The 18698-nt window shown below is 39.2% G+C and overlaps 1 protein-coding gene across 9 annotated transcripts in view; it reads right to left on the bottom strand.

The window, feature by feature from the left end:
* Positions 1–18698, bottom strand: part of Arhgap32 (Rho GTPase activating protein 32) — a 246672-nt gene that overhangs the window by 106125 nt on the left and 121849 nt on the right. For 5 of the 9 annotated variants that reach the window (XM_076575941.1, XM_076575942.1, XM_076575945.1 and 2 more), the window contains exons 3-4: positions 13813–13904; positions 12867–12951 (exon numbers count right to left, since the gene is read on the bottom strand). In XM_076575941.1, the coding sequence (XP_076432056.1) occupies positions 12867–12951; positions 13813–13904 (177 nt within the window). Of the gene's footprint in view, positions 1–12866; positions 12952–13282; positions 13325–13812; positions 13905–18698 lie in introns of all 9 variants that reach the window. The other 4 variants (XM_076575940.1, XM_076575943.1, XM_076575936.1 and 1 more) reach the window with 1 other exon arrangement.

Raw genomic sequence — 18698 nt, 5'->3', positions numbered from 1 at the left:
AACCAAACTATGAAACAAGCTAAATTTACCCACAGAAATTTGACAAAACTCAGTAATTTAAATAATTTCACTCCCTTCAAATTAACAGTATATCAGTCCTTTATTAGAAATAGCTAGCACAACTTTCAGAGCTCATATTTCTAAATTCATTCCAAATCTATCTTTGGAGTGATGTTTCCTGTATTGGCTTTAGTTTTTTTATTACCATGGAAACCAACCATCATTAGTGTTGTTAGAATTTTTAAAAATACAACTCCATTCAGCAAGCCTCAAGTGTTCAGAAAAGTCCTTTCTCACAGGGAGCATGAAAGGCAATAACAGAAAGCCGAGTAAAACACAACACTCCACCCACAGCACAGTCATTCTTGAAAGCTTAATCAACAGATGGCAAAGAGCACAGAGAGTTCTTCTTTCATTCATCTTTTACAGTTGGATAATGGTGGCAAACTCACTGTGCTGTATCTGTAGACTGTAAACAAGCTTCCTTTCATGTCAGAAGCCTACAGGAGATAGAGATGTGAGAACAAGCTCTGCTGTGAAATATTAAATGATCCACCTACATAATACTTCATCCCCTAATACCCAACTCTAAAAATACTAATTCAACTACCTACTTTAGAGAACTGGTAGAAAAACACCTATGGGATCATATTTCATTAACAAGCAGGTAAGTTTTTGGTCTATGGGTCAAGTATCAGTAACATAGTTAGCCTTCAAATTTATTACAGAAAAACTAGAGACAGACATGCATTTTAGTGTACCTACTAAGTAAGAGTCAGCAGAGCGCTGTCTCCTCAGATGAGTACGGATGAAGCAACTGATTTATTCACGTCTAAACACTACAATCACACTCAGCTCAGTATGATGGTCAGTATACAGATGTAAAATGAACAAAACCCCTCAAGGACCACAGCAGGATCATGTCCCATCTGACTGTGACTCACATCAGAGCACACACTTGTTAGGAAGCAATGCTTCATGACTACTTGCACATTTTTGCATCATCGGGGCTTTCTGAGTGAAGGTCACTGGCACTGGGTTAAGGGGAAAACTGAGCAGTCAAACCGTCCTGAGACAGAGCCTTGCCTCTCACCCTCAGCCCTATGTTCCCATTTCAGGATGTTTGTGAATGGAGCTCTTTGTTTCTTTTCCCCAAAGAAGGTGCACAAATTCCAGGACAAGGTTTTCTTCTCTCCATGGCAAAGGGGAATGCTGGGTAGAAGCATAAGTATTGTAAACTAAACTCCAAGTTTCATAACTGTGAGTATCTCTTTTGGGCTACAAAACCCCAAACACAAGGTTTTGTTTCCCATCATATCACTGCACCCATCACAGCAACATGAGTCATGTTATGATCAGAAACAGCCTGTCTCTGTGCTACTGTTGTGCGTAGGGACAAGGCTTGGGTCTGTTACTGTGGCAAGCCAACATGATAGCTTATAGAGTCGTGGTTCTTGGTCCGGCAGGATGGTTCAATGGGTAAAGACACCTGCTGCCAAGCCTGAGGACATGAATTCGATCACTGTGATGCACAGAACTGACTTCTAGAAGTTGTCCTCTAACCTCCCCTGTGCCACCACTTACACACATAAACATCATAGAGTGCTGGTTCTCAGCCTTCCTAATGCTGAGTCCCTGTAATACATACAGTTCCTCATGTTGTGGTGACCCCCAACCATAAAACTGCTTTTGTTGCTACTTCATAGCTGCAATTTTTGCTGCTGTTATGAATCATACTGTAAATATCTGGGTTTCCTGATGGTCTCAGATGACCCCTGTGAAAGGGTTGGGTTGAGACCCACAGGATGAGAGACACTGGTACAGACTTGTCTTGCACCTTTCAGTTTCAGAATCAACATACCAGTTTTCAAGCATATTTAATTTGATAAGCAAGTTTCATGCACAATCATGACTCTAAAATATGTATTTTCCATTAGCCAAGGACTTCCACCAACAGGATAAACTCACTTACAGTTAAAAATCCAGGTCTTGGATAACAGCAGCACTGATAACTCAGTCTGAACTTTCATTTCAATTATCTCCTCAAATGACAATGATTTTCTCTCAGATGGAATATTGCTACAGAATATGTATAAGACTGGAGCTGCATTTTCCATTTCTTTGGTTTGAGGACAACTAAATTAAGGGTGGGAAGCCTCTCTAAAGAAAGCATATTGTAAAGTCACTCCTACTATCTCAGTCCTGACTGACATCGTCATCCTCGTCCTCAAAGCAAGTGTGACGTTCCTCAATGTTCAGATAACTATTTGACTGCACCGCACTTCTGCCTTTCTAGACAGGTATGGTGACACATGCCCCTAGTGGAAAATCAGGTATGATGACACATGCCCCTAGTGGAAAATCATGTGAAGACCAGCCAGGACTCCACAGATCTAGGCCAGCCTGGACTCCACAGTAAGACTCTCTCAGAAAACACATTCCAAAACAGAATTACTGGCCATGGAGACGGCTCAGCAGGTCAAGGCACTTGCTACCACCTCTGATGACCTGGATTCAATCTCCAGGACCCACATGGTCAAGAGAGGAACCAACTCCCACAGGCTGCCCCACATGTGCCAAGGAAAATGCATGGGAACACACAAGCATGCACACACAAAATAAATAAAATTCGGAATTTCTGTCTAAAATACTTCAAAGAATACTAGATAATCTAGTTTATTATTTAACTCTCATCTTACTTAATTCTCACAGTATTCTGTGACATAAATGAGATAGATTTTTTTTTTAAATTTTTCTTTAACAAATTAGAAAGCTGGGGGCCAGAGATGTTAAAGAACTTACTTCAGATAATGGAGATAACAACATAGTTCTGTACTTTTTAACTTTCAACTAGGGAATTTTAAAGCTATGGTTCATTCTTTTTTTACTTAAAGTATTAGTTCTGCCTGCATACTCTTTTCTAGTTGGAAAGAAACATTCAGAATGGCTATACCACACAGTAAGTTCTTAAGCAACGCTTATCTCAAATTCCTTTACTGAAACTGTTGTGAAGAATTAACGAGACCATGTGCAAACAGTTAAAATAATTCAAATTCCCTTATTTATTTTTTTATTTTATACTTTTATTTTTTTTTACTTATTTTTTTTATTTATTTTACAATACTATTCAGTTCTACATAATAGCCACAGACTCCCTTGTTCTCTCCCTTCCTGCTCCCCTCCCCTTCCCCCCAGCCTACCCCCCATTCCCACCGCCTCCAGATCAAAGTCTCCCCGGAGGACTGGGATCGACCTGATAGACTTAGTCCAGGCAGGTCCAGTCCCCTCCTCCCAGACTGAGCCAAGCGTCCCTGCATAAGTCCCAGGTTTCAAACAGCTAACTCATGCAACAAGCCCAGGACCTGGTACCACTGCCGAGATGCCTCCCAAACAGATCAAGCCAATTGACTGTCTCACCTATTCAGAGGGCCTGATCCAGTTGGGGGCCCCTCAGCCTTTGGTTCATAGTTCATGTGTTTCCATTCGTTTGGCTATTTGTCCCTGTGCTTTATCCAACCTTGGTTTCAACAATTCTCGCTCATATAGACCCTCCTCTTTCTCACTAATTAGACTCCCAGCACTCCACCAGGGGCCAAGCCGTGGATATCTGCATCCAGATTCCTCAGTCCTTGGATGAGGTTTATGGCACAACTATTAGGGTGTTTGGCCATCCCATCACCAGAGTAGGTCAGTCCCGGCTGTCTCTCGACCATTGCCAGCAGTCTTTTGTGGGGGTATCTTTGTGGATTTCTGTGGGCCTCTTTAGCTCTTTCTTTCTTCCTTTTCTCATGTAGTCTTCATTTACCATGGTCTCTTATTCCTTGTTCTCCCTCTCTTTTCTTGATCCAGCTAGGATCTCCAGCTCTCTTTCCCTCGACCCTCGCCGTTCATTGCTCCCACTCATGTCCAGGCTGTTCATGTAGATCTCATCCATTTCTCCGTGTCTTTCTTGGGGTCCCGTTTTCCAGGTAGCCTCACTGGTGATGTGAGTAGCAATCCAGTCATCCTTGTTCCACACTCACTCATAGGAAAATTCCCTTATTTAAAATGAAAGTGCAAGGCTGGGGATAAAAGACTAACCGGCAGACTCCTCTAATCAAGGTGTCCACCTGCCATCCTAACACTAGATGGCGGTATGACACAGAGCACAGAGGAAGGAAGCAGGGCTTCAGACTGATAAAAGTTTCTACCAATGTTGCAGGAGACTTTTTCCCCTCACAAAAAATATATATATCTTGTGAAATCTGGATAAATCATTATTTTTGTTCATGAGACACTACAATTTGGAAAAATAAAAGTTGCTGGGAGCAGCATGGTACACACCTGTAGCCCAGGAGTTCTGGGCTGTAGTATACTATGTTAAGCACTTCTCAGGAGTGGCAGACCACCAGGTTGTCTAACAAAAACAGCAATTATCTTTTGTTTTCATATCCTTCAAATATACTATATTGGTGCATCAACAACCAAAGTTTGTGGCCACCAAAGTACTATTCAAAGGAAAATACAAAAAAATTCAATGTACTTACTGAAAATCAGTGTACAGAAACATTGCCTACCAGGTGGAACACAAGTTGAGCATAAGTAAAACCCTGGATTAAATACCCAACAATGCAGCCAAGCACTGACTGGTTGTATGTAAAATGGACTATTAACAATTCCTATAGCAATGTTCTCTCTCAAGAAAAGAAATATGATATCAGTTGCATAATATTAATGGAAAATATAGAGCAAAGAGTGGTTTAAGACAAACAGTTTTTGATAGATAAGTACTAATAAGTATGTTTCCCTCAACTCTTGTCCAGAAAAACAAAAAATAAACTTTCCAATCAAAAAGAGAAAAATTAAATAGAAAAAAACAATTAAAAACCAATAATTTGAAAAATGACATAAGACAGTTTGATCAAGAAAACTAAAACCTGGCTTTCTGGTCAGACTTAATTTTTAGAATATTTTACACAGTTTATAGCCTACAAATCTGAAAGGCAAAAGATACTTTTCTTAATATAAAACATAAAAACTAACCTTTAAAAAAATTAGACCGTTCTTAAATTATTTTATATATATATAAAATATATATACATATATATATATATAAAACTTGAAATTATAATTAAAAATTAAACCCTTTACTGGGAACCAGGCACAAAGGTTTTAACAGGAAAACTGAAGAAACCTTCAAACAACAGACAGCTCTAATTAATGCAAACTATTCTAGAGTGCTTATTAAAAAGGACAAATAAAAAAATCCTCCCACATTTAGGCAGAGAGACCAATTTATGAAATATTAGTAAAGTGATAAAAGAAATTTGTTTTTAAACACATGCAAAACAGAAGATGTTCCAGGAATGTAAGGATATCTGTACAATCTATCTCTAGAACAGGAGAAACTCTGTATTCCTACTAATTTTTAAACACAGCTATTCACACTGAATGGAAGTGGGCTAAAGTAACACAACCTGGCACAACCTTCCTGCCCTGTGCTGTTATGTCCCTTTCCCTTCATCTGTTGCCATCTCAGATGTCTACATCAGAGCCCACAGTTCACATGGTTTCTCAGCAGAAAGAAAACATTTGCCATTGACTGGTATTTCTAGTGTATCAAGGAATCCCCATATGAAGATAAAGAAAGCAAAAACAAGACTAAGTGACAATCTGACCTGTGGCCAGGAAAGCAAAGTGCAATGAGAATACAACACACGGCTCACCCACTCATCTCACCAGCATCAGTTCTCGGCATGGTAGCCCAACTGGCTGAACAGAGGTTTTCCAGGATGCTTAGATAATCTACCTAAGGTCACACTGCCAAACAAGAGACAACACAGGAGTTCACCCCATTTCTGCAACATAATGCTTATGTGCTGCCAATTCAGATATATATATATATATATAGATATATATATATATAGATATATATATATATATCTATATATATATATATATATATAGAGAGAGAGAGAGAGAGAGAGAGCAAGGGAGTGCTCTTAGGGCACCTTACAGACAGCCTGGCTTCAGATGCTGGCTTTATTACCAGTGTAAGCCCTGGTAGGTGTCCTTTCATCACTCAAACGTCCACCTCTCTAAACTGGGACAACAGAACACAACTTAGAAGGGCCTTGGATGATACTAACCAAGCTTAATATTTCCCAAATGGATGATCTATTGACCAACACATACTGGACAGCCCATCAATCTGTCTTCCTCCATGAATCCAAAAATGTTAATCTTTACTAGACATTAAAAATGTATGTATACACTGAGCAGTGGTGGTGCACACCTTTAATCCCAGCACTTGGGAGGCAGAGACAGGTAGATCTCTGTGAGTTCGAGGCGGGGGGGGGGGGGGGGGGGTAGGTACACATGTGTCTATTTCCCGATTATAATTTGTTGGTTTGTCTAGTCTTGTGCTAGACCACAGTTAAGACAAGAAATCAACAAGAATGATAACAGAAAGAAGAAAAAAGGATAATCAAAGTATTCAAGATACAGTGCACAGAAAGAGAAAGAAAAGTGAGCCATGAGTAGGTAACACATCATTCATTAATGCATGGCCTTAGTTCACCTGTTTTAGGAACAAAATATAAAAAGATTAACATTGCCTGCCACTGTCATAAATGTTGAGGAAAACACGCTCTCACTGCCCTCAGAACAAAATGGCATAGAGTAACACACACACACACACACACACACACACACACACACACACACACACACACCTGCCACACCTGCACCCCACTCTTGCTTGTGGTTTAGCTTTCTGTAGTTTCAGGCACCCACGCCTTCCAAAGTCTGGAGATATTAAATGGAAAATAACATACATCAGCAACTGGAGCTGTCAGCTGCATGTAATTTTGACTAGAGTGATAAACCCCATGCTGTCCCAGCCATACTGGACATGAGGCATCCATTATGTAGTATACTCATACTATTTAGAATACAGCCACTTGGTGTTCAGTAATCATCTCAGTTATCAGATTAATTGTCATGGTATTGCAGGGATCATATTGAAATACCTTTATTTTATGTACTAATGGCTCTAAAATACAAATGAAGATACTAGCAATTTTATTAAATATGTTGCTGCAATTACTCTATTTTATTATTAGTGATTATTGACATTTTACTGTTGCTGACTTCTTACTACACTTCATTTTTAAATTAAACTTTTTCATAAGAAAAAACATTACAATCAGAAATACATGCTATTGTAGTCATCCACTAGAGGGCTTGGGATTCACTCCTGTGGACTATGGAGATTACTACACTTAAAAAAGAAAAAAATAACAACTTAACAACAAATGTCAATATTTTAAATGTACATACTCCATGACCTAGTGAATCCTTTCATAGGGTTTCATTTAGTGGACACAGTCAGATCAATAAAACACGAAGCTAATTAAATGAATTGTGTACAATTTTTAAAAAGCGGGCTGAAAGATTGGGTGGCAGTTAAGAGCACTTGCTGCTCTTGCAGAGAGACTGATGTGTTGGCTCACAACATCTTTAACGCCAGTTCTGAGGATCCAACACCTCTCATCTTTATGGGCACAAGGCATACACATAGTGCATATACATACATGCAGAGAAAACACTCATACACATCAAACAAAAAGAAGTAAATGCTTTTTAAAAATAAGATAAAGCAGCATGTTAGAGTTGTATGAGAATGGCCCTCACAGGCTCAAATGTGTGACTACTTGACCACTTATTGGTGGAGATGTTTGGATAAGTTTAGGAGCTGTGGTCTTAAAGGATACAGATTCTGCCCATCTCAATTCATTCTGCCTGCCTAGCCTCTGTAGTTCCAGATGTGGGTTCTCAACTGCTCTGCTACCATGTCTGCTGTAATAGATCCTTATCCTTCTGGAACCACAACCCCAAGTAAACACCCTCTTCTGTAAGTGGCCTTGGTCATTGTATTTTATCACAATAACAGAAAGTAGATATTACATACAGAGCTGTGAAAAGAGGGAATTCCAAACTTTTGAGAATAATAAAATAGCTCCAAGAGCCATACTTTCAAGTAAAAAGGCATGTCTCAAGGCAGAGTATATAGCAGAACCTACATCTACTTATAAAATGATACAACTATATGGCTAGCTGTTAAGAGGGCTGCATCTATAAACTTTACCACATATATTCTGCAATATTTTAAAGATTCAAATAGATACATACTAATTAACAGGGATAGAGAACAGAAGGAATTTTAACTTGCATTTGCACTTTTTATCATCCATCTTAAATGTGTACAAGTCAACTTTTCACCATTGTGATGAAACACCTGAGGAATGTAACTTAGAAGACTAGACTTTGGTTCACGGTTTCCTAAGTTTTTCTTCTATGGTAGCTTTGTCCTTTTGCTATGGATCTATGGCAAAACACCACCTATATGTTATTCTGATGCAAAGGTGGCACAAAAAAATTGTGGGAGTGACCAACCACAATCTGACTGGTTTTAAGGCCCATTCCATGAAATGGGAACCTATGCCTCACTTTGCTCGGGTGACCAAGAACCTGAGACTAGATAAGCCATGGACCTAGAGGAAAACCAAATACCATTGTTCTGCTAAAGAACATAGAATAAAATGACTCTTAACAATATTCTGCTATACCAATAGATCAGTGTCTGACTCAGCATCGTCAGAGAAGTTTTCCTGCAGTAGATGAGAACGAATAAAGAGATCTACAACTAGACAATGTGCAGAGAGTGAGAAAGCTTGGAACACTCAGCCCTAAATGGGATGTCTTCACCAACCCCTCCCCTCAGGGCTCAGGGAATACTGGGGAAGAAGAGACAGAAAGAGTGTAAAAGCCAGTGGGAATGAAGACACAAGAAACAGTGCCTTCTGGACACACCAGGCCTGACACACATCTGAACTCAATGCGACTACTGCACAGACTGTGCACCACCACGCCAGATGGGATCCCAGCACTGAGAGGGGAAGTGGACACGAGTCTTCATCCCTAATCCAGAAGTCATTTCCAACTGTTAACTGTTTGCAAAGTCAAAATTAGTTTTCTCTAACAGGGCCTCACTGGGTAAACAAACCACACTTAGGGGAAGGTCCCACAACAGCAGAAATGGCCAATAAATATGGACATCTTCTCTCATCCTAGAGAATGACAGCCAATTACAATATTTTAAGAGCTGAGGAGAAATATAAATGTAAAGAAATCTGTACATCCAAGAGAAATTCCTAAGATCAAAGTTTAAACCAAGAAGGTAAATGACTGAAGAGGTGTTCCAGAGTTTGGATGTATTAGAAGGTAACGCCTGAGTCGGCCACCACAGTGTGACTAGCCTACTGACATATAACAGAGCTGCCAAACGAGACTGGTGGCTTCTTCTAGGCACATTTGAGCAAGGCTTCTTGTTTGCTCCTCAGAACGTATTTTCAATCACATACTGAAATTGAGTTACATATAGGAGATTCGTTTTCCCAAAATATGTTTAGGATCAAGTGTACTAAGGTTTATCTACTGTAAAAAGCAATACACATAAAATGATAAAGAGTATTAACTGAGACAAACTTTATTTTTAACTGTTTGTATGAAACAGAATCGTTTGAAGAGCGGTATTATTATGTTTAGTTTTCCTATAAATGGTATTCAGCCAGATAATAAACCCATATACAAGATAGAGCACAAAAAGCAAGTCAAAAATCACCAACAGGTAGTCAAGCCAGGTGGCTACTATACTTCTTTTATGATACAACTACAACTCAGTTCATGGAAACTGATGTTTCCCTTCTAAACATGACTTAGGCTCAACCACATCAGAAGCAGAACCTGAAGGGAAGCTGGAGAGACCCAGCTCCAAAGACAGAAAAAAAAACCAGACAACACTGACAAGAAATGGATTTCTCGAGAGGAATTCATCCAAATGGAGGATGGGCAACAGATAATAGATCCAAATGGAGGATGGACAACAGATAATAGAAGATTCTGGAATTAATTCATAAAGTGAATGGAGTTGGTTTTCTAAAACTTGCCCCCATTCTCACACACCTGAAACTACAAGGTAGTCCAGAAAATTCACTCATGAGCTTTAGATGTGGAGGGGACACAGTGAGTTGGTGTTGTACCCTCTAGGGAGGGAGCAGAAGCCTAAGAACCAGTGGAACAAGCAAGTGAAAGTATACAGCTCTTCTCTGTTCAGCAGCAGGAAGGTTTCCTGAAATTTCCCTCTGTGACACAGTCCTCCTAGAGATTTGAAGCCTCTAACGCTCTTTCAGAAAAGTCAAATCCAGCTGAGTGCTATCCCTAATCCACATCTCTTCCATATACACAATATTCAGCCTTCAATCATAAAACAAAACATGAAAAGTTTAGTACTATAATATGTTATACACCTCAGCAATAAAGGAAATAAAACACAAAGAAGTGTACCTGCTTGCTCAAGTTCACAAAGTTCCCTAACTTCCTAGTAGAAGGGTACTACTAGGTGAGGTGGTATTGTGTTCCCCAAAATATTGTGCACCCTAATAAACTTGTCTGGGGTCAGAGACAGAACAGCCACTAGATACAAAGGCTAGAAAATTGTGGCACTCACACCTTTAATCCTAGCACTCCAGAGGTAGAAATCCCTCTAGATCTCTGTGAGTTCAAGGCCACATTGGAAACAGCCAGGCATGGTGATACACGCCTTTAATCCCAGAAAGCGAGCCTTTAATCCCAGGGAGTGGTGGTAGAAAGCAGAAAGGTATATAAAGCATGAGGACCAGAAACTAGAAGCATTCAGGCTTTTGAGCAGCACAGTTCAGCTGAGATTTATTCTGGATGAGGACTCAGAGGCATCTAGTCTGAGGAAACAGAACCAGCTGAGGAACTGGCGAGGTGAGGTAGCTGTGGCTTGTTCTGCTTCTCTGATCTTCCAGCATTCACCCCGATAACTGGCTTCAGGTTTGATTTTATTAATAAGAACTTTTAAGATTCATGCTACAACTAGGTACCCTAATTACGCTAACTAAAGCCTGTAATTCCATTCTATCATGCTTACCAATAATAGCTTTGTTTTTATTTTAAATCAAAGTCCTAAAAGACTTCTGGCCTGTTATATAATGCCAACCATTTAAACACTCTTCTCAATTTGGCTATAATCTCTAGACTACTATTTCTCTTCCTGATGTATATGAGATGTCTTCACAATGTTTATTACTTGCAAAAGAGGGCTCTCAACCTTGTAAAGACAAAAACAAAATAAAACTACAAACAAAGTAAGTTTACCAAAAAATAATTTGCCTCATTGTAAGGGTATGCAAACAAATCACTCAAATACATAATAGTCACAAAATGAAAAGTATATTTAGTAGTGGATTCTTGAATAGCTCTTCTGTAGTAAAAATTATCATTGTCGTTATAATGAGAATGGTCCCCATAAGCTCATATGTTTGAATGCTTGTTCTGCAGTTGATAGAACTGTTTGGGAAGGATTGGGGTGTGTGGCCTTGTTGGAGGAAGTGTGTCACTGAGGGTGTGCTTTTAAGTTTCAAAAGTTCATACCATTCCCAGTTACTGACTGACTAGCTATCTCTCTCTCTCTCTCTCTCTCTCTCTCTCTCTCTCTCTCTCTCTCTCTCTCTCTCTCTCTCCCTCTCTCTCTCTCTCTCTCTCTCCCTCTCCCTCTCTCCCTCCCTCCCTCCCTCCACCCCCCATCCCTTTCCTAGTTATTGACTCAACATGTAAGCTCTTGGCTCCTGCTCCAGTGCTATGCTTGCCTGCCTGCTGCCAGGTTTCCCACCATGACGGGTATGGACTCAAGTACCCTTTGGAACTATGAGCTCCAAATTAAATGATGTCTTTTATGAGTTGTCTTCATTATGGTCTCTTCACAGCAACAAAAAAGTAACTAAGACATTATTATAGCTGAAATCTCAAAGACACAAGTATATTAAGCAAACAAAATACACTTTGTTTGGTGTCTTATAGTCAATAGACAAACAATCAAATGTTAGAAATCTCTGTTGCATTTCAAACTGTCAATTATTTGAAATAAAATATCCTGAGCTTTCATAAATCCTATAGCTCAAACCCATCTAAATAGGCTTTAAGATACAATTAGGAAAAGTAGCTCACTATGGCACATATCAATCATGCCTGGAAGGCTTCGTTTTGGACAAGGCAGAGCTAGATTGGCAGGTGGAGAACTTCTCTATGTAGTGTGTAGAACATCAAGCTCTTTTTCTATTTGACTATCATTAAAAACAAATGAAGAACAGCTTTTGTTGCCCTGGGAAAACACAGCTTTTTCAAATAATCACAACCTTCCCCTTTACAGTTTCCATTTTCACATTAAGCTGCTGGTGACTTATCACATGAGCAAAGTATTTCATTTGATGCCAAGTGAGAATGCTGAGGCCAATAATAACCAAGACACTTGACAAAGAATTAAGTGGGAGCACTGCAATCTTCCAGATTTCAAAACTCAAAGTGATTCAAACAAGGCAGTGTTAGCAAGGCTACATAATTCCAGAAGGCAAAGCTACTTTACAAACTCATGGACATATATGACTCATAACATGGGGTATGTGGGGGCGAGGGAGAATTCCCTAACTGATACATGTTAGTATGGTGATTAAAAATATGTGTAGCCGGGCGTTGGTGGCGCACGCCTTTAATCCCAGCACTCAGGAGGCAGAGCCAGGCGGATCTCTGTGAGTTCGAGGCCAGCCTGGGCTACCAAGTGAGCTCCAGGAAAGGCGCAAAGCTACACAGAGAAACCCTGTCTCAAAAAACCAACTTGGCATCAAGTACTGATCAATAGAAAAGAATAAAAGATTTTACATGAACCAGTATCAAAATATCACAAATAATAAAATATCAACTATCACTTATTTCAATTCAGAATGTAGGAAATGTTTCAATTATACCTGTATACTGCCAAATTCCACGTTCTCATAATGAAAATGTGCACATTCAGCCATCTTTGGAAAGTGTCCCTTGGTGAAGGGTAACCTAAAATACATAAAAGTAAATATGAAACAAAGATACTTGACTACTCAAAATTAGTATAAATACCATGGATTTCAGAGCTCATGCAAGCAAAAATACTTAATAAGCACATGCATGTGAGCCACAAACATTCACACAACCTTTTCAGAAACACATGGAACCAGATGAATACTGCATTGAGTGTGTAGATAGGAACCAAAAATGAGACACTGAGTCTCTTAACCTTGCCCCAAGTCAATGCTCATAGAAAAGCCAGACCTTTGGCAAACTAACCATAAACTGCCTGCTTCTATAGAGAAGCATGATTCATAACACAAAGCACACCAGACTTTACCTGTGGATGTTGTCACAGCCCATCAGTCCGGGAGTGCTGGACCTGGATACAGAATGAACATTTTATCCTTATCTTCCCTAGACTTACACTTGAAACTTATTTCCCTGTTTAGCCCTCCTTTACCAAGGGAGAAGCTGAATTTCCTATTAGAACTATGTGGGAAAAACTCAGGTATTCCATGTAACTTTCAATTCTAGGTATCTCTTTCAGGCTTCTTAAAGGCAAGCCTAGGATTCCATAATTCAACTGATAAAGATGATTTTCCTTAATAAATGAGATTATGCACTAGAGGTACAGAGGCAGGTCTAGATGTTCCTGTTAGACAAATGAAACTTAATAGGCAACAATGTAGAAGGATGGAAAATAAAGTGTATTTTTAGGCAAGTGGGCTGTATAAAGACCTATTCAGTTCATTGTTGAATTACAATGTAGGGTTTAACAGTATAGACTGTTACATGCACAGGAAGACCTAAATAAAACATTTCCAAGAAATAAAGAACTCACTGAGAGCCCCTCCTGGCCATACTTACTTCTTCACGTGCTTCACCTTCATACTCGCTGTGCTGCCACATGCTTTAAGAGTAAGATCTCCAGGGATCTCCGGGACATCTGCTCCTCTTGCCTTAGAAAATAAAGACAAAGGAAAGCGATGGTGATTCTGTTAGTAGTGAGACCTCTTTTATAAAAATAGGCTACAGATAAATTTTTACTGTTTCTACTGAACCTATATTTAAAGGAACATTTTTTATTTAATAATTTTCCTTTAAATTGAAAACTTACTTGACTTTTATTAAATTTAAATACCTGAGTTTACCACATAAGGGGATATAAAAATAAGAATTTTTATGTTTTGTCATAAAATTTTATAATCTGTTATTAGGATTCTCAGTACAAACTAAAATCTCTCCTAGGGGTTATTGGAATTAAAAAATCCTGGTTATATTACAAATACCAACAAAAGTTAAAAATGGCATTATGAGCAATGGAACAGCAGACATTTGTCACTTCAAACTCTGAAGGCGGTATTGGTACTGCCAGCGTATCCCTCAGTACACCACAGTTGACAGAGAGGATTTTGAAATCTAATGGTCTAATTAAAAACAACTAGGATCAAGAGGTTCATAGCAGTCTGAAAACAATAAAATTTAAGCCCAAGTATCCATCACATGTAAATTCATTCTTATAGCCTAGATCAGAACATTAATGATTAATACAAGGTAGTACTGAGAACAGAAAAACAGAACATGCCACCTGGTTCAGCAGTATAAGATACTCTCAAGGTGTGCTAAGGGGAGAATCACCTTTCACAATCTAGGCAGCCCAGGCTGGACTCAGGCTCACAATCCTCCTGCCTCTGCTTCCTAGCTCAAGAATCACAACCTTAACTAGATTACTTTTTTTTCTTATGAAAACACTAGTCAATATAGTTTGGATTATGTTAAAAATGTTTCAACTACATGAAGTAACTGAGTAAACTTGTAAGAATGGATTCTTCATATATTACCATAAGCAGAACTAATTTTTCAATGTTTTTTTTCTCCTTAGCAATGTTAACTATTATTAAGACCTGCTATTTCATGGTCAATCTTCTTAGATGTTCCTTGATTCTTTTCACGGTCTTCAAAGCAAGAAAGAATGTGTACTGCATTCTTTGTGTATTTTTTAATTGTGTGTGAAAGAGAGTGGATGTGTGTGAGGAAATACAGCTTGCGCATCAGGCATGATGTTATACTGCTTTTATCTCAGGTTTCAGCACAAGTGAAAAATGTACTGTCTGTGATCATTTTCCCGCCATTGCTGTCTACAGTGCTGTTACCTCCTGAATCCACCTTTTAATGTTTCTGGTCATCGTGAAGAATCTTTCTTTGCCACTTTCTTCTCCAGTCTACTATGGGTAGAATATGAAAACTATGGAATCAATGAATATACTCAGCAAAGTAAAAATGCAAACTGCAAAGCCAATGTCTCTAAGCTAACAAAACAAACCAACAAAACCCCTAAAACATCCTTCTAGAAGGATGATGCAATCATTTGGAGAACATCACACAAAAGCTGGGGGAGGAATGGTTTCACTGAGCACCAGGCTGTTGGTCAAGTGTTGCAGAACTCGGTTTGCAGTTCACTTGCTTTTGCAGTAACCTTTACTGGAATGTGGCCATGTTGGTCAGAGTGGGGTAGACACTGTGGCCACAGGTCTAAAATTATATACCAGATGGCCCTTTAAGAAAGAGTTTACTGAGCAGGCAGTAGTGGTACACTTTAATCCCAGCACTTGGGAGGCAGAGGCAGGATCTCTGTGAGTTCGAGGTCAGCCTGGTCTATAAAGTAAGATCCAGGACAGTCAGGGCTGTTACACAGAGAAACTCTGTTTCGAAAAACCAACACCACCCCCTCCAAGAAAAAGAAAGAAAAAGCTTGCCAACTTATCTAGTAGGTGATTCCCCCATTTTCCTTTTTTAAATGCCTTTATTTTGATATTTTACCATTGGAATAACTGATGAAAGTTGACAACTGGAAAGATATACCTGGGATGATAAAACAACTTTCTAAATACCAAGCCCAATAGTACAAGAGATTTATAAAATGGTTGAGTGGGTCCAAATGGCAATTGGGAAATAGATATTTTACTCTATTCTTAGAAATATAATGAATGGCCAATGGTGGTTTGGGTAAGAATGGCCCCCAAAGGCTCATATATTTTTATGCTCAGTCACCAGGGAGTAGAACTCTTTGATAGGATTAGAAGGATTAGGAAGTATGGCCTTGTTGAAGGAAGTGTATCACGAAGGGCCCAAATTTTTTTTAAAAATAAAAAATAAGGACAGGTTTCTGTTTACTTGGAGCCTCCCTTAATCTGCCCCAAAGTTCAACTACCTCAAGCCAGCTGCATCTAGTTCCTGTTCAATCTGAACAGCCTATATCAGCTCAAAGACCTGCCATGCGAACTGTCATACAAAATCTGCTGTTCTTCCATTTTGCTCTTCTCTCTGCCCCCTTAGAGACAGCCTCAGCAATTTAATGCCCAATAACCCTTTCTCCCTACCCATGCAATGGTCTGGGTAAGTGATGTCACTGAGCCCTTGCTTACATTTGGTGCTGAGACCCAGGAAAGCCTCTGTTTACCCAGTAACAACCCTTCTGTTTACCTGGCCAAAGTCCTTCTGTTTAGGACAATGTCATCAGTACTGCCATTTCAGGGGGACAGGAGGAGGGTTGAACTATAGACCTAACAACTTGTATTCATGATGTAGGACAAACTTTAAAAGACCAGCTTAAAACAATATAACAAAAGGCTGAGACATGGCTTCAATGAGGACAGCACTAAAGACAAGATCTGACAGCAGTAAGGATGAGAAACATGCTAGATGCAAATAAGCGGCACAGAAACAGAAAGGATCGTGTGGGATTCTATCATCTACACAAAAGAATGCAGGTACAAAAAGCACATCCATGTTGCAGGATTTCATGTACAAGAGGAACAGATACAACTGTTAGAAAAAGTTGACTGAGAGGCATCCAAGAGGTTTCTGAATTTTATATAACAGTCTATGTTCAAATCTTGATCTTGTTCATACATGAAAAAAATAAGTAATTTCATCAATACATACACATACAATTTGTTGGGGAGGGGAGGACAGGGGGAAACGTGCACACCTTTAAGCAGAAGCAGGTGGATTTCTGGGAGTTCCAGACCATCCTGACCTAAAGAGCTAGTTCTAGAACTGCCAAGCCCACACAAAGAAACTCTGTCTCAAAAAACAAAACAAACAAAATGTGTTACCTCTACATATGTAAATTAGGCTTTCATTAAAAGGTAAATAAAAACTAAATGGTGAAAGGGCAGACAATAGCATCATAGAAAAATTGTAGGCCAGTCACAAAATAGCAAAACAAATTCATTTTATTAATAAAAATGCATAACTAAATTGACTTTGCTTCAGAAGTACAAGAGTGATATAATATTTTTAAATCTATGCATTGTCTTTCATTCTTAATTATAATTAAAATGAATAGGGAAAACATTAGAGTACAGACTTGATATACACAACTGATCAGCTAAAACTCAACATGTTCTTATGATGAGTGTGTCTGGCAGTGATTATGGCTGAGGTTTGTAGACCAAAGACACTCATCTCTGCCCTCTCACAGCTTACTAAGACAGAGCTGACTTCCTTTCTGCCGTTTTCATCTTACATTGGCAAGAGTAAAACTGTCCATGCAAGGGAATAATCATGACTCTAAAGCAATCAGGAAGATTCCACCCTACTGCTGTGAAATAGTCTTCACCAGGCTACCTTAAAAACAGTAAATATGAATATGCATGTGTGTTTTGCTTAAAAAATAGAAGAGTAAGCAAAAGCTAATTTGAATGTTTACCAATGGGGAAGACAGAAAAAGGGAAAGAAACAGATTGTCCCTATTTTGAGATTTTGAGGCCACATAAATGACTTAAATATCAGTAAAAATAAATTAAAATGAGAAAAAGCAGCACTCTAAAAATAGAGAATGAAATAAAACAAATGATCCTAATTATATGTGAGTGGCTAAGCCCAGAGAGGGATTACTTCAAGGAGCAATAAAGCAAAACAATATATCCCTACAAGGATATTTCCTACAAGTGAAACAAATTGTTTTCTATAAAACTGACATTCTTATTTTGAAACTATTAAAGATAGAAGATGGGGGGCTGGAGAGATGGCTCAGCAGTTAAGAGCCACTGGCTGTTCTTTCAGAGGTCCTGAGTTCAATTCCCAGCAACCACAAGGTGGCTCACAACCATCTGTAACGAGATCTGGTGCCCTCTTCTGGCCTGCAAGCATGCATGTAGGCAGAATACTGAATACATAATAAATAAATAAATCTTTTTTTAAAAAAAGATAAAAGATGGGCCAGTGAGGTGGCTCAGCAGGTCAAAGTCCTGACTGCACAAGCCTGACCCGCTGAGTTCACTCCCTAGAATCCAGTGTGGAAGGAGAGAACCAGCTCCTGAAATTTGTCCTGGGACCTCCATATGCATGCCATGGCACATACATATGCATCACACACAAGCATACACACAGCAACAATAAATAAAATTAAATTTTGAAATAGAAATGGAAGAGTAGAGCAACGACTAAGGTCACTAAAGAACTAAGGTCTTCAGTGTAAGAAACAAATATAAAACAGGAATCTGAGTGGAAATCTGCAGTCATTTCTGCTGCGGACGTGACAATGGTGTGCGTATGTTTACACACAGCTCTGATGTCGGGCTGACAAACGTGAAGGCACAAAGAACCTGGGTCACAGCCAGGCTGTCCTAGAGTCCCAGAACCAACCAAAGTCCTCTGTGAAGGACCTGCTGACGAGGGGTTGAAATGAGTTCTACGTGAACACAGCTGGCCTGAGCACCGCTAAATACTGAATGTAAAGTAAGTGT

The sequence above is a fragment of the Peromyscus maniculatus genome, chromosome 7 (assembly GCF_049852395.1).
Source record: "Peromyscus maniculatus bairdii isolate BWxNUB_F1_BW_parent chromosome 7, HU_Pman_BW_mat_3.1, whole genome shotgun sequence".
NCBI classification, from domain to species: domain Eukaryota; kingdom Metazoa; phylum Chordata; class Mammalia; order Rodentia; family Cricetidae; genus Peromyscus; species Peromyscus maniculatus.
Note: the sequence above shows the minus strand (reverse complement) of the source record. Positions and strands in the feature narration are given on the sequence as shown.